A 16,101-nucleotide genomic window follows, 5' to 3' on the forward strand; every position below is an offset into this window, starting at 1 on the left:
GTGTGGAGGGCGGGCGTTCGGGGCTGTTCGGGGCCCCGGCGTGGCGCCGGGAGCCGGCGGTGCGTCTGCAACACGCCGTCAGCGGGCTGGAGCCCCTGGCCTGGTCCGAGGACCACCGCGTGTCCGTGGCCACCGCCCGCAGCGTCGCCGTGCTGGAGCTGGTCTGCGACGTCCACAACCCCGGACACGAGCTCGTCATCCACCGCACCTCCCTGCCCGCCCCCATCACCAGCTGCCTGCTCAAGGTAACCCCCGCCCGCACACGGCCACCCGCACTTCCTCCCTTCCTTCCCTTCCCTTCCCTCCCTTCCTTCCCTCCCCCTCCTTCTGCCTTTTCCGCCACCTCCCCAGCCCTGTCCTCCTCCTCCATTCTTCCCCTCCTTCCCCCGACCTTTCCTTCTCCTCCTCCATCCTTTTCCCCTCTCTCCTCTTCTTCTCCAGCCCTGTCCTCCTCCTCCTCCATTCTTTCCCTTCTTCCCCCGACCTTTCCTTCTCCTCCTTCATCCCTTTCTCCTCTCTCCTCATCTTCCCCAGCCCTGACCTCCTCCTCCTCCATTCTTTCCCTCCTTCCCTGGACCTTTCCTTCTCCTCCTTCATCCCTTTCCCCTCTTTCCTCTTATTCCTCAGGCCTTTCTTCCTCCTCCATCCTTTCCCTCCTTCCCCCACCCTTCTTTCTCCTCCTTCATCCTTTCCTTCTCTCTCCTCCTCTTCCCCAGGCCTTTCCTCCCGCATCCTTTCCCTCCTTCCCCCACCTTTCCTTCTCCTCCTTCATCCTTTCCCTCACTCTCCCCTCTTCCTCAGGCCTTCCCTCCTCCCCCTCTTCTTCCATCCCTTCCCTCCTTCCCCCACCTTTTCTTCTCCTCCTTCATCCTTTCCCTTTCTCTCCTCCCCTTCCCTGCTTTCCCTCCTCCTCCTTTATCCTTTCCCTCTCTCTCCCCCCCCCACCTTTCCTTCTCCTCCTTCATCCTTTCCCTTGCCCTCCTTCCCCCACCTTTCCTTCCCCTTCATCCTTTTCCTCTCTCCCCTCCTCTTCCAAACTTTCCCTCCTCCTCCTCCTCCTTCCTTTCCCTCTCCCATCCTTTCTCTCACCCTCCTCTTCTTGTCTCCTTCCCCCGGCCTTTTTCTCCTCCTTCTTCCGCCTCCCCCTCTTCCTCTTCCCTCCTTTCCTCGGCCTTTCCTCCCCCTCCTTCATCCTTTCCCTCTTCCTCCGCTCCCACCCCCAACACCTTTCCTCCTCCTTCATCCTTTCCCTCCTCTCTCCTCCCCCCCACCTTTCCTCTTCCTTCATCCTTTCCCTCTTCCTCCTCCCTCCGTCCCCCAGCCTTTCCACCTCCTCCTTCATCCTTTCCCTCCCTAGGCCTTTCCTCCTCATCCCTCATCCTTTCCCTCCTCTTCCTTTTCACCCCTGGCCTTTCCTCCTCCTCATCCTCTCCCTCCCCCTCTGCCCTCCTTCCCCCTCAGCATCCTTCCTGTCTTCCTGAGGGAGCCCAGCAACGGTGGTCCAGTAGCGTGCATCAGGCACTGGTAGTGAATTTGCAGGGGGTGTGGATGAGAGCTGGTGCTTTCTCTTTTTGAGAGGTCAGCAGCTGTTTCTCCCCCTCCCTCTTCCCTCCAACCCTTTGCCATAAGCCTCCTGGTTTCCCCCGTCAAAACCACTCCTCTTCTGATGATCCTGCCCTCCTCTGCTGCTCCTGGCCTGCTTGGGGCTTTGACTGTTCCTGCCTTGCCGTCTCACCTCCTGTTTTACTTCATATATATAAATAATCATATATATATATATACACACACACACACATACATACCCCAGGACCCAGCGTCGCATCTGCTTGCATCCCTATTCCTATTGTCTGGGACCAGCTCCTGGAAGCCCGCAGCTGGCTTTGTTTACTCTAATATGCCTTCCTCCCCTGCCCCTTGCCCGAGTTAGATGAGGTGATCCCATTTTTTGCCAGTTTCCCCAATTCCCCAAATCTTAAACTAAAGTTTCCCCTTCCTGGAGTGCTGAGCGTGTGAGTAAAAGTGCACTGGGCAACAAAGCAGGAGCTCTTTGACGTGATTAAAGCATAACCAGAAGAATACCAAGCAATTCATGAAATGCAGTGTTACTCAGCTTATGAAGTAAAGGATAGGCATATTTGGAAACTGATGTAAAATGTCCTTGTTTCAAACGTTGAGCTCCCTCGTAAATAAATTTCTGTAGAAGAAAAGCTTCCGTAGTATTTATGGTACATTTATAGTATTTGGAAACTAGTTATAATTGGAATATATTATTTTTATTAAATCTTTTTACCTTCAGAGTTTTTTAAAAAAATTTCCATTAAGATCGTCTCAGCCAGGTAGTATTCATTCATTTACTTAGTCAGTGGCATTTATTGAGTGCTTACTGAGTGCAGAGCACTGTACTAAGCACTGGGAGAGTACAACAGTAAGGCCACATTCCCTGCCCACAACGAGTTTGAACGTTCAAGAATATTCCTTCTTGGCCTCACCATGTGGGAGAATAAAGGATTTACATTTCTGTATACCTGACATTTCTTAACCTATTGCTAGGGGCAGCCATCTGGAGAAATACGTGCAGTTATGGAGGTTTGGCACACTAGTTTCCAGACAGAGATTAGGAATCAAAAATAGACCTTCAGTAATTAAAAATGATGATCAGTTATAAGACTGTTCCGTAGGCTTCTTTGGAAGGGATACGAGTAAACTTTGGTTAAATTTTACATATGGAAATTCATACAGCACTTACAAGTATCTTTTTAAAACCTCATTCAAGTCTCTGGTTCAAAGAGGTCTGCCGTCTTGAATTTATGGAAGAACTTCTGCCCAAGGATCTCGTGCTTCACCCATAGCGTTTCGTTTGCCCGTGCCACCTTCCTCCGAATTAGGTAGGAGGCAGGGAGACTGAGGCCCAGAGAGGTCAAGTGATTTGCCTTGGGCCACACAGTATAGAAGTGAAACTAGACAGCTGGTTGTGTGACTTCCAATCCATACCAGTCTATCAAATTTTGGGACAGGTCTCGTGAAGATATCTTCTGTTTCTAAGGCAGTTGAAAGGACTTGGACTGCAGCTCTCTTCCCAGCTCTTTGACCGTGGCAGAGGCAGGCCCCCCGTCCAAAGCCTTGAGTCGGGATCCAGAACAGCCTGCCTTACCAACTGTGAGATTGCTAGGAATCTTCAGCATTTTGGAAGCAAAGACTGAGGAACATCAGTATTCCACCCTTCCAGGATTCTTCCTCTGTCTTTTTTGTCCATCGTCTTTTATTTCTTGTTTGTTTTTTTCCAAAGCTGTCATTGTCTCTTCTTTATCTTTTTGTGTATGTTTGTCCTTCCCTGCCAGATTCTGAGTCTCACGAGGGATAAGGACCGAGTCTGAATGGGTTATCTGTATCCACCTCAGCGCTTAGTACCTGGCACATAGTAAGCACTTAATAAATACTGTAACTAACTATGAAATGGGGTTAAGCTGACCTCTTCCTCCTTCTGGATCTTCCTATTACATTTCCTCTCTCCTGATCCACAGTACTATAAGGAGACACTGAAGGCCTTTTTTTCGGGGGGGCGGGCATCTGAGGAGCGATTAGCTGTAGCCCGTAGGTCATACATTGAGAATATTTGATGTTTGAGACACACTGTGCTAGGAAGAAGACTGAAAGGCAACCTAGTTTCATTTCTAGCATTGTTTTCGTTCTTGGATTAGTTGATTATTTCTAATCATTGGCTCACAAACAAAAATCAGTAAGAGCCGAACTATTTCTGTACTGTGATGATGGAATTTCCTGTCAAGAATAATGGATGAGCCTTGTTCGGGAGTCTACGGGGCCAAGAACCTGTGTAGTGGTATTGATTATAGTGACAGTAGCTTATGCAGAGCTTGGAAACTCCTTAAGGGCAGGGATTGTGTCTAACAACTCTCTTGAACTGTACTCTCCCGAGTGCTTAGTACAGTCCTCTACACACCGTAAGTGCTCAATAAGTTCCATCGTTTGATTGATTTGAACCTTCTCTCACTCCTGTCAGGAGTGATTCCACTGGAGCATGAAGTGTAACATATTACAAAGTAATAATATTCACACTATTTGCTTACTCTATGCCAAGCACTGAAATAATAATAGTGATATTTGATTATTATGACCCAAACAGGGTACGGAGCACTGCAGGTTAATCAGGTCAGACCCAGTCCTAGTCCCCAAGTGCACACAAAGGTTTTTCTCATGGATAGGACCCATTTTATGACTGAAATTACCCCGGCATTGTGCCAGTGCTGGGCCAGAACATCATAACTTAGCAGGTGAGTTTTCTTGGTAGCCACTGCAGTCATCCCTTCCCAAGTTACTTAGCTGTATTTCAGGATTCCTATCGGGCCTGTCTGCCTCAAGGAACACTGTCGGTGGTTATTGAGACAAATCTTCACTACTGAACGCAGAGCCCAAGCAGATCTTCCCCTACATTTGCAGAACTGGGACTAGAACCCAGATCTTCAGAATGCTGGAGTCATGTTCTTTCTGCTACACTTCCAAAAGGGCTGTCTCAGTCAATCAGTTGTATTTCAATCAAACAGTTCTTGATTGAGCGCTTACTGTGTGCAGTTCACTGTACTAAGCGCTTGGAGGAATACAACAGTTGGTAGGCCCACACGGAACTTACAGTCTAGAGGGGGAGACAGACATGAATAGAAATAAATTACAGATAGGTACAAAAGTGACGTGGGGCTGAGAGAGGGGTGAATAAATAATCCATGTTCAGAGGTGACGCAGTGTGGGCCCAAGGAGGCCCCTGAAAGTCTCGAATAACCAGACCTGTGAGTGCTCAGGTGTTGGGGGAGGGACGGAGGCAGAGCTTTTCAGCAGCTTCAGGGGTCCTTGTGACAGTGAGTCTCCTGGAGTTTGGGTTCACCCTTCCCAGGGGAGTCCTAGGCTTGGACCAACCCCAACCTCAACCGACTCCTTTACCAAAAGAGAGCTCGTTTCCCTTCTCCCTGTGCTTCAGCCTGGCATTTTTACCCAAGTATTTCCCGATCACTTCGTAGAAGAGTTTAAAAATTTGATGCACAGACTGATTCAGATTCTGCCCATGTGTTAAGTGATTGAAAGTCCTTATGCTTCCCCCTGAGAAGTCCTGAAAGACTTTGTGTGAAACAAATTAGCGCTTTGCTTTCCATTTCCTACGGGTGTGGTACACAAATCACTTTAAGCTACCATTCCAACTTGCAGGGTAGTTTGAGATTCCCAGGATTGAATTGTGTGTGAATGCTAAATTGTACTTGTAGTGCTAAAATAGGCTTCTGTACATCAGAACGTACGTGCATTAGCAGGGACTGTGTAAATAACGAAGGCTGGATCTGTTCTTGAATCGTTCTACGGATGATGTCTCAGGGGAGTTAAATACAAGCACGCCACATCCGAGGAAGAGGAAGGTCGATCTACATCCGGTGCAATTTCATTTTGGCGGATTTAGTCATACCTGGAGGCTGGGGGTCGGTTGTTCTACAATTAGCTGTATTTGATATTGATGGTGACCCGAGATGCTTGCCTTATGGCTTATAATTCAACACAGTATAACGGTGACAGAAAGTAGAATCTCATTAGGGATGTGAAGAACAGAAATGCTTTCCTCCTGATGGTATGTTAGAACTATCTCATGTGGCAGGAAATAGCCTGTGACATTCTGACTTTTTTCTGAATAGATTCTTTCTGTTTAGGTTTTGTAGGGATTCCCACTTGGTTTTTAAATGATACTTGTTCAGCATTAACTATGTGCCAGGCATTGTAGTAAGCGACGAGGTAGATACAAGCTAATCAATTTGGGCACAGTCCATGTCCCACGTGGGTCTCACGGTCTTAATCCCCATTTCACAGATGAGGTAACTGAGGCACAGAGAAGTTAAGTGACTTACCCAAGGTCACACAGCAGACAAGTGGCGGAACTGGGATTAGAAACCACTTTCCTTTTAGTTCAGAGATTGGCAGCCCGTTTTCTGCAGAGGAATCAAGCAAAATGAAACCTTGGAGCACTTGGTCCGCAAACAGCCATACAGTTTATGGTCCTTCATTTGACACATGTCATTACGTCATTCCAGACACAGTGCAGCACAAGTTATTGTGCCACGTGGCTGCCTCGGATACAGCTGTTGAAAGCCTTATTGAAGGCACGTCTCCTCCAAGGGGCCTTCCCTGATTTAAGGCCCATTTTCCTCTTCTCCCTCTCCCTTCTGCGTCACCCTGGCTTGCTCCCTTTATTCATCCCCGCTCCCAGCCCCACCGCACTTACGAATACATCTGTAATTTTACATATATTCATGTCTGTCTCCCCCTCTAGACTGTAAGCTCATTGTGGGCAGGGAATGTGTCTTATATCGCACTCTCCCAGGTGCTTAGTACAGTGCTCTGCACACAGTAAGCACTCGATAAACACGATGGAATAAGTGAATGGGAGAGGGGAAAAAACGGGGAAAGGAGAGAGGAAGAAAAGTGAATTTACTCTATCAGCCATTGTCTGCCTCTGGCTTACCCTGCTGCTGTGTCCATACCTGGCAGCCTGTGATAAGTTCCTGGGCTGCCTGGCGCAACGGCTGAACCTGCCCTGTGCCCCGTGAACTTTCCGGCCCAGCTTGACTGACCTGCTTCAATGCTGCCGTCTACTCTCTGTGGACGGTGTGCTTGGGTGGTGGAGGACGAGAACGGCTTTCTGGCTCAAGGGGAACAGGCAGCCCAGGTACCCCTTACCCTCAGCTCTGTGCATAACTTTCTGCTGGGGAGGCAGAGCTAAGGGCATTTCCCTCGTGGTGCCACGTCTGCCTGTGGTGAGAGCCGCCGCTCCAGACACACAATTGATTCCAAAGAAGAACCCTTTGGGTCCCGCCAGCCTCAGAGTCCAGACCTCCGCTTTAGGTCCTGACCGTTATCTAGAAATGTTCATTGAGCCCACTCATCCCAGTGGGGTGAGTTTCTGGGAGAGCAGTCAAACGCTCTCCCTGGGCCAAGTATAATCCTGCTTAGGCAACTTAGTCCTAAACGTGTTACTCCCAGTTGCGTAGATCGGAGAACCGTTGAGAAAAGAGCTGCCGCTCAAGTCAGTAGAGTCGACTCTCTCCGTAGTTTCAGTGGGGAAGTTTCAAATAATAATAATGTTGGCATTTGTTAAGCGCTTAATATGTGCAGAGCACTGTTCTAAGCGCTGGGGGAGATACAGGGTGATCGGGTTGTCCCATGTGAGGCTCACAGTCTTCATCCCCATTTTACAGATGAGGTCACTGGAGGCACGGAGAAGCGAAGTGACTTGCCCACAGTCACACAGCTGACAAGTGGCAGAGCCGGGATTCGAACCCCTGACCTCTAGCTCCCAAGCCCGGGCCCTTCCCACCGTTGAACCGGAGCCGTAGAGATCATTTTTGTCTTGCAAGGGGAATAATTCCGCTGCGCTTCCTGGAGGGAAGGCAAAAGGCGTCCTGCTAGACCTACCCCTGCATTAACGTAAAAGTGCCTTATGGGCAGGGAACACGTCACTCTGTTCCCAAGTCCTTATTACAGTGCCCCACATCCAGTGGGTGCTCAGTAAATGCTGCTGTTGCTTCTCCTCCTCCTCCTCCTCCTCCTCCTCCTATTACTCTACGCTACTACTCCTAAATGCAATTTGAAAATCTGAGTTTGACAGTCGTTTGTTTGGGAACACAGCCTAAAACAGTCGACTCTCAGAGATATCCACTGTCCTCGGCTTCGGACATATCGTTGCAAGTGACCAACTCTTTGTTGTTTTCGAACTGCCTAGGTGATTCTTCCTGTTCTCTTGGTGAGCAAGTCGCTGCGGGATTTGGAACAATGGAAAGCAACATCCCTAATATTCGGCATGTGTCTCCGGTCATGATGTAAATCAAAAAAAAAAAAAAATTCCCTAGTTGAAAGTGCGCGAGCGTGCCTATCAAGTCAACATTTCCATCCGTTCTTAGGTTGATCTGAGAGACATTTTCATCTGGTCTTCCCCAGCCAGTACAGACCTGAGACTGATTTAAAGCGTTTTCTCTCTTTCAGGTTGGTTCCCCAAAAGAGGTCGCCGAATGCAAGGAAAAATTCGCCACCTCCAAGGACCCCACGGTCAGTCAGACCTTCATGTTGGATAGAGTGTTCAATCCCGAGGGGAAGTCCCTGCCCCCGATGCGAGGGTTCAAGTACACCAGCTGGTCCCCGCTGGGCTGCGATGCCAACGGGCGGTGCCTGCTGGCGGCCTTAACCATGGACAACCGACTGACCGTCCAGGCCAACCTCAACCGGCTGCAGTGGGCGCAGCTGGCGGACCTGACGGAGATCTACGGGGAGCGCCTCTCGGAGGCCAGCTACGTGGTGTCCAAAGGCGAGGCCCCCCGGGGCCGCCTGGAGGACTTCGCCGAGTTCCAGAGGAGGCACAGCATGCAGGCGCCGGTGCGGATGGAGTGGTCGGGCATCTGCACCACCCAGCAGGTGAAGCACAACAACGAGTGCCGCGACGTAGGCAGCGTGCTGCTGGCCGTCCTCTTTGAGAACGGGAACATCGCCGTCTGGCAGTTCCAGCTCCCCTTCGTCGGGAAGGAATCCATCACCTCGTGCAGCACCATCGAGTCGGGGATCGGTTCCCCCACCGTCCTGTCGTGGTGGGAGTACGAGCACAGCAACCGGAAGATGAGCGGGCTGATCGTGGGGAGCGCCTTCGGGCCCGTCAAGATCCTGCCCGTCAACCTCAAAGCGGTCAAAGGCTACTTCACGCTGAGGCAGCCCGTCGTCCTGTGGCAAGAGATGGACCAGTTGCCCGTCCACAGCATCAAGTGCATCCCCCTCTACCACCCGTACCAGAAGTGCACGTGCAGCTTAGTGGTGGCCGCGCGGGGGTCCTACGTGTTCTGGTGCCTCCTCCTGATCTCCAAGGCGGGTCTGAACGTCCACAACTCCCACGTCACGGGGCTCCACAGCCTGCCCATCGTGTCCCTGACGGCGGACAGGCAGAACGGCACGGTGTACACCTGCTCGAGCGACGGGAAGGTCAGGCAGCTCATCCCCATCTTCACGGACGTCGCGTTGAAGTTTGAGCACCAGCTGATCAGGCTGGCGGAGGTGCTGGGCTCGGTCAGGACGTACGGGATAGCGGTGAGCCCCTGCGGCGCCTACCTGGCCGTCATCACCTCCGAGGGCATGGTCAACGGCCTCCACCCGGTGAACAAAAGCTACCAGGTGCAGTTCGTCACCCTGAAGACGTTCGAAGAGGCCGCGGCCCAGCTCTTGGAGTCTTCCGTCCAGAACCTCTTTAGGCAGGTGGACCTGACGGACCTCGTCCGCTGGAAGATTCTGAAAGACAAACACATCCCTCAGTTCCTGCAGGAGGCTTTGGATAAAAAGATCGAACGCTGCGGGGCCACTTACTTCTGGCGCTTCAAGCTCTTCCTTCTGAGGGTCCTGTACCAGTCGATGCAGAAGACCCCCGCCGAGGTCCTGTGGAGACCCAACCACGAAGACTCCAAGATCTTCCTCTCGGACTCGCCGGGGGCGGGCAATCCCGAGGACGAGCCCGAGGAAGAAGGGACTGCTTCCAAGCGGGTGGGCAGGCGGGGCCCGCCGGGGCAGGGCAAAGCCGGAGACCCCGAAGACGCGGCGGGGGACCCCCTCACCCTGCCCGGGGACCCGGGGGGCCCCGAGCCGATGGAAGAGAAGCTCTTGGAGATCCAGGCCAGGATCGAGGCCGTGGAAATGCACTTGACGAGGGAACACATGAAGCGGGTCTTGGGCGAGGTCTACCTGCACACGTGGATCACGGAGAACACGAGCATCCCCACCAGAGGAGTCTGTGACTTCTTAATGGCCGACGAAGGGTATGACGACAGAACGGCACGGGTAGGTGTTTTGCAGTCGGCGGCTGTGAGAAACGGGGAGGAAAGCCCGGGTCTTCCTTCGAAGTACAGGAAGAGATTCGGCTCCCAGATCGCCGCGCTGTCTCATAACCTCCGGTGGCGTGGCCAAGAAGGTCGACGCCCGAGGATAAATGCAGAACCGGCGGGTTCCCACGGAGGGTGAATTCCTCTCACCCAACGAGTAGCCGGGCTCTCCCGTGGGCGTGTGAGTTGGGCAGGTCACTCGGCCCACCGGTGCCTCGGTCTCCTCATCTGGAAAGTGGGGGGTAATACTATCCGCCCCCCATCCCCCACCTCACGGGATGTTGTGAGGAGGAGATGAGATCACTGGGGTGAAAGCACCTTGGAAAAATTGAAGAAGCGCCCCGCCGAAAGCTACATGCCCGACTTTTCAGTGTTTTAAGACTTTCGCGAGCTTAGTTCGGCTGTGCTCTGCACGCAGTAAGCGCTCAATAGCTACGATCGATTGGTACAGGAAATTTGCGAGAGAAGATCTCCTCCCACTCTTGCCCCCTTTCCTTCCTTCTCCCATTTCCCTTCTCTGCCTCCATTTCTCAGAGCTGTTTGCTTCTGCTCTAAAAAGCTCCAGAGCACAGCTTCTCTTAGTTGGAGTTGTTAGTCCAGCCTGTTATTAGCAAAACACAATATAACTGTTATCGTTTTGCCATTGAAATTTAATACCCTTGGCAGTGTTCGGAGACACCAAGATCAGTGGTGTGGGGGCGTTTTTCTTTTTTCCTGCCCAAGGTTTATGATACATGTTTCAGTGCCTGAAATATTTCTTGGGAATAAAAATTGGGGACCCCATTTTTTTTATATTCTAAATCAAGGATTAAACCAAATGCCTATAGGTAAAGAACTATCTATAATGATTACGACTTGTCTGTCTTTTGGGAGAGCTGGCTACACTATGTGACATGAAGGATTGCTGCGTTAAGCTGTTGGAAATTGCCTTAATTAAAAGGGCTTTAAAATTGTATGGTTTATTTGACTGATTCTATGAGAGGACCTCTTTTTAAGCAATCATTTTCCCTTTCCCTTTAATGTTCGGGGGAGGCACTCTGGCAGTCACCTTCCACCGCTCGATATTTTTGATAGTCACTGAAAGATTCAGAATGTAACTTTCAGAGTATTCTGGGTATTTCCACCTGTATTTTATGTTATGCTTTTGTTGCTTTCTGATGGTAAAGTTCTTATCCTCACCTGAGTTGACTGTGCCTTATGTGATTAAATGTATTTTGTTCCACCTGTTGAAATTAGGGATGATAAGTCTTAAGAATGCATCCACCATTTTTACTGTTATTTTAAGGATCTCTAAAGTTATGTACCATTCTATTTTTAGGGTAAAGGTGTGCTGTTTGAGAAGTGGATAGTTTTTTGTTTTTTAACGAGGTGAGAGAGCACTTAAATTGCTAGCCTCGTCTTAGAGGCTGATTTTGCAATTCTGCAGATGTAGGTGTGTTTATTTGGCTAGGACGGTTTGAGTACGTTCCTTTCTAAAATCATTCCACACTTTAAATCATCATTTTGACTCCCTTGCGCTCGGCCCGCAACTTACAGTCTCTTGTAAAGTTCTCATTTCTAAAACAATTGAAGTTGAAGATAGTTTAATTTTCATTTAGCAAATTCAGTTCCCATCGTCAATATATGCTGCCCTCTTCCCCCGCCCGCAGCCCAATGAGTTCTGTTTTATTCAGCATTTCAACCAGGTCATCAAAGCCAGTGAGGGATCCAGCTTTTTCTTTCAGATGAGCTCGGAAAGAAATGCAAACCTAGCTATTTCTTCTACACCAGAGGATATGTGTGTGTGTGCGGGGGGGGAGGGGGGGGTTGGTTTTTGTTTTTGGGGGGTTTTTTTGGAGTTTGGTGGGATTTTTCTTTCTGCCTCCTGTGAAATTGCTCCCAGCTTTCAGGAGCAGCTGCAGTCACCTCTAAACATTGCTGATTGCTGTGTCTTCCTAGGTGCTGATTGGGCATATCTTGAAGAAGATGAACAAACAGACTTTCCCAGAGCACTGCAGTCTGTGTAAAGAGATCCTGCCCTTCACAGATCGCAAACAGGCCGTGTGCTCCAATGGACATATTTGGCTCCGGTAAGCCGAGCTAAACCAGCCCAGCTTTGTTGCTTCCTCTCCCGTTGTAGATGAAGGATGCTAAAACAATCGGTTTTCTCCCACTATTACTGCCAGCAGCGTGTGTGGTTTAAGTCTTATCCTGGACAAAGGGGGTTAATTTAGGTTGTTCATGATGATAATAATAATTGTGGTTTTTGTTAAATGTTTGTGCCAGGCACTGTACTAAGCGCTGGGGTGGATACAAGCAAATTGGGTTGGACACAGTCCCTGTCCACAGTCTCAATCCCCATTTTCCATATGGCGTAACTGAGGCCCAGAGGAGTGAAGTGACTTGCCCAAGGTCACATAGCAGACAAGTGGCAGAGCTGGAATTGGAACCCACGACCTTCTTACTCTCAGGCCTGTTCTCTATCCACGAGGCCATGCGGCAACTTGCAGCCAGGATATGTTGTTGAGAAGCGGCATGGCCTAGCGGAAAGAGCACAAGCCTGGGAGTGAGAGGACCTGGGTTCTAATCCCGGCTCCACTACTTGTCTGCTGTGTGACCTTGGGCAAGTCACTTAATTTATCTGTGCCTCAGTTCCCTCATTTGTCAAATGGGGATTAAGCTCTGTGTTGGACAGGGACTGTGTCCAACCCAATTAGCTGGTATCTACCCCAATGTTCAATACGGCACATAGTAAACGCATAACAGATACAGCAAAAAAAAATTTTGTCCATTTCTTTCCCACTCCCTTAGAACATTTCCCACCCATTAACAGTGCCCGTACAGGAGAATCATAACAGAAGCAGCGTGGCCTAGTGGCAAGAACACGGGCTGGGGAATCTGAGGACGTGGGTTCTAGCCCCGGCTCTGCCAGTTGGCTGCTCTTTGACCTTGGACAAGTCACTTCACTTCTGTGTCTCAGTTTCCTCATCTGCAAATGGGGATTAAGACTGTGAGCCCCACGTGGGACAACCTGACTACCCTGTATTTAGCCCAGTGCTTAGAACAGGCACATAGTAAGTGCTTAAAAAACACCATAATTCTTCTTCTTATTATCATTTAGTTGTTCTTGCCAGGGAAATCATTTTGTAATAATGTTATAGGTTGCTGATCATTTTTTTCCAAGAACTTTCATAATTTGCAAATTTTGAAAAGTTTGACCCACGTGCAAACAAGTAACTGAATACGTAGCCCATTTACAGGAATGAGTTTGACACATCTTCCTTGGGGGAATTTCAGATTCTTTCATTTGAACGCACGTAGCCTGGTTCTCTCCTGTAGAAGAATGCCTTTCTTCATCAAAAAAGGCAGAGACAAAAATACCCTTCTGGAATTTCTCAGTGCCGGAGTCCTTCCACCTCCTCCACTGTGTCACTTAAGTTTTCTCATTTTTGCACAGAGAACAACCCGGCTTGTAAGTTTCCCATCTCCTGCCAACCCTCCCAACCCTCTAGAACTCAATTCAGAAGCCATCTCTTCCAGGAAGCCTTCCCTCATAAACCCACTTATCATCCTAGCCCTCTCACTGCACCCAAACTACCTTCATTTTCTGGGAACAGTCGTTGAGGGTGTTTGTCATCTGTATGTTTTCTGTTCAGTCAGTTTGTGTTACATCTGTAAGAGAAGCAGCATGGCCTAGTGGAAAGAGCACGAGCCTGGGAGTCAGAGGACATGGGTTCTAATCCCAACTCTGTCAGTTGCTTGTTGTGTGGGCCGTGTTATTTCCACTAGACCACACTGCTCCCCAATAAAGAATAACAGTAAAAAAATTCCCCCTCCAGTAACCTCATTAGCATATCATATTTTCATCCCTGTGCTTGTTACTGCTGTAAACCAAATTACAAGGCCTTGTCATTCATACACTCTACTATGACCACTGTGCAGACAGTGGCTTTCCCAGCTTTCTTGCATAAGCCGATACGCCGTTACTATCAATTTGTGAAATCCAGGCTCCTTGAAGGCAAGAGTCATGTCTTGCCTTTACTGTATCTCTTAAGTACTTAGTAAAGTTCTCTGCTCGGGGCAGGTACTCAGTAAATACTATCGGTTGATTTCATCTTCACTCACGTTCATTTCAGTCAGTGGTACAGGGGACAGTACAATACAGCAGACTTGGTAGCCGCATTCTCCACCCACAAGGAGCTTACATTTGCCAAATGATTAGCCAGCCCATGGCGAAACCAGTCAGATGCCATGTGGCTTGCAGGTTTTATCGGTCACAGATTCTCCCCTCGATAATGTCACCTTATCTTCTTTCAGTTGCTTTTTAACCTATCAGTCCTGCCAGAGTTTGATATACCGAAGGTGTTTGCTTCACGACAGCATCGCACGTCATTCAACCCCAGAAGGTGAGGATTGAAAGTGTCGGGAGCATGCCGGTTCTCAGTATAATGGTATGGGTCAGGCTCAAAGTCGTTTACTACTGTGCAGACGGCGATCGAGAGCAAAGGTAATATTCTGCTCTCTACGGGGATGTCTTGTAGCTACAGCTCTAGTTAGAAAATGGTAATTGGAGAATGTCATGTGGAAGTACACATTGCATTTTAATATGGTTGATCTAAAGTTTGCTTTTGAGTGGTACTGCCGACCATGGATTCCAATAAAATGTCACCGCTAAGAATTGGTTGCTCTGGGCACACCGAATCAGAGTTGATTCACTAAGACGAGGGCAAGGGAAGACTTAAAAGTTGGTATTCTTCTCCACCTCTGCAGTGTCACTTAACTGGAGGTGATCTGCATGATCTGCAGAAATCCACACCTTTGGGCACAGCTGCTGCCTTTCAACCTGGCCTAGACTTGACCATTTTACCACTAGCATAACTTTGGGTGGGGTTTAGGGGAAGGCAGAAAAAATGACTGGCAGAGTACGGGGCGGCTTAAAAATCCTTGTAAAAGGATGAGATAAAGCAGTGCTTGAAGATAAAGCATTATGTGCACTCTAGGTTTCCCTCCTGATAGCAGAAAGAGAAATGAGGGGTTGGAAGATTCAGTGCTTGAGATTTCTTCATTTTCCTATTTGCAGATCCTGACTGGATTAAGAGACTGTTGCAAGGACCCTGCACTTTTTGTGATTCTCCAGTTTTCTAGACCCCTGTGGTGGAGTGGAGAAGTCAGTTCCTGTACTTCAGAAAGCTTCATTCTGGAGGGAAAAGGCCAGACTTGGCTCTGCATTGGAAGAGAGACACTTTCCTGGACCATGTAAATAGAACATTGAAAATTCAGACCTAGGAGGCCCAAGGCCCCCGTTTAACTGGATACCGGGTTTTGCCGAAGCAATGTGGAGGTGACCACCGCCCTTTAGATTCAGTTGGCCTTCTTGGCTGTCACGTGTCTTTTGACCGAATTGGACATAAAATGGGATAAACATGTCTTGTCCTCTCTCAAAACAGCCTGGATTTTTCTAGGCAGGTTGGAAGAGGGCTGGATCAGAAATGCCCATTTTAGGCTTGGGCTGGAACAGCCAGAAGGATCCTAGAGAGAGGTTTTTCAGTCTTCTGGTAGTTGATTTTCCACAAGCCCTGGCCTTCACCATGCTACCAAACACTGAAGTGTGATTCTGTTATTTGTTTCTTAGTAAATGGCCTGCATGCCTGCTGTCTCCTTTCAAAGAGTGGAGAAATCAGCCTTTCGATTCGTGTTTCCCTGCGTAGTGAGCAAAGCAGTCTCTCATGGTAATAGTCTGTTGCGAATGAAAGACTAAAATTGGTTGTGTTGTGCCAAATGAGAATCAGAGAAAGCTGTTAAATGTTGATAATCATAAGTAACTTATACTTTGTAATTAGACCCTCCCTCAGGCCCAGCTCTTTTAAAAGTACATAATGATATCAAGTGTTCAAATTTCTCGCCTCTTACCTCCTGCCCCCATCAGTTTTGAAGTAATTTTATTTTACAGTTTTCCCTTTTTTCACAAACTTGTATGAACAAAAAGGAAAGGGAAGAAAACCACTATTGTATTAAATATATTTTTAGTATTTGTGTGTGTGTGTCTGTGTGTGTGTGACTGTCTTCAGGCAAGCCACTGATATCCCAGAGAGTCATTTATGTAAGCTTCCTGCGGTTTTCGGAAAGAGGTAAAGGCAGCTAAGAAATAGAAACCTTCGTCTGACTTGCAAATATGCCAAATATGTGTTCAGTCCAATTAAACAGTCAGGTAAACTGCCCCATCTGCAGC

The 16,101-nt window shown here is 48.9% G+C and overlaps 1 protein-coding gene across 1 annotated transcript; it reads left to right on the forward strand.

The window, feature by feature from the left end:
- Nucleotides 1-15,901, forward strand: GTF3C4 (general transcription factor IIIC subunit 4). Its single transcript, XM_029062751.2, has 5 exons — nucleotides 1-245; nucleotides 8,026-9,852; nucleotides 11,832-11,962; nucleotides 14,190-14,278; nucleotides 14,953-15,901. The coding sequence occupies exons 2-5, from the start codon at nucleotides 8,104-8,106 to the stop codon at nucleotides 15,015-15,017; spliced, it is 2,034 nt and encodes a 677-aa protein (XP_028918584.1). The 5' UTR covers nucleotides 1-245; nucleotides 8,026-8,103; the 3' UTR covers nucleotides 15,018-15,901.
- Nucleotides 15,902-16,101: the final 200 nt, after the last annotated feature.

Source organism: Ornithorhynchus anatinus, chromosome 4 (genome assembly GCF_004115215.2).
Source record: "Ornithorhynchus anatinus isolate Pmale09 chromosome 4, mOrnAna1.pri.v4, whole genome shotgun sequence".
NCBI lineage: Eukaryota > Metazoa > Chordata > Mammalia > Monotremata > Ornithorhynchidae > Ornithorhynchus > Ornithorhynchus anatinus.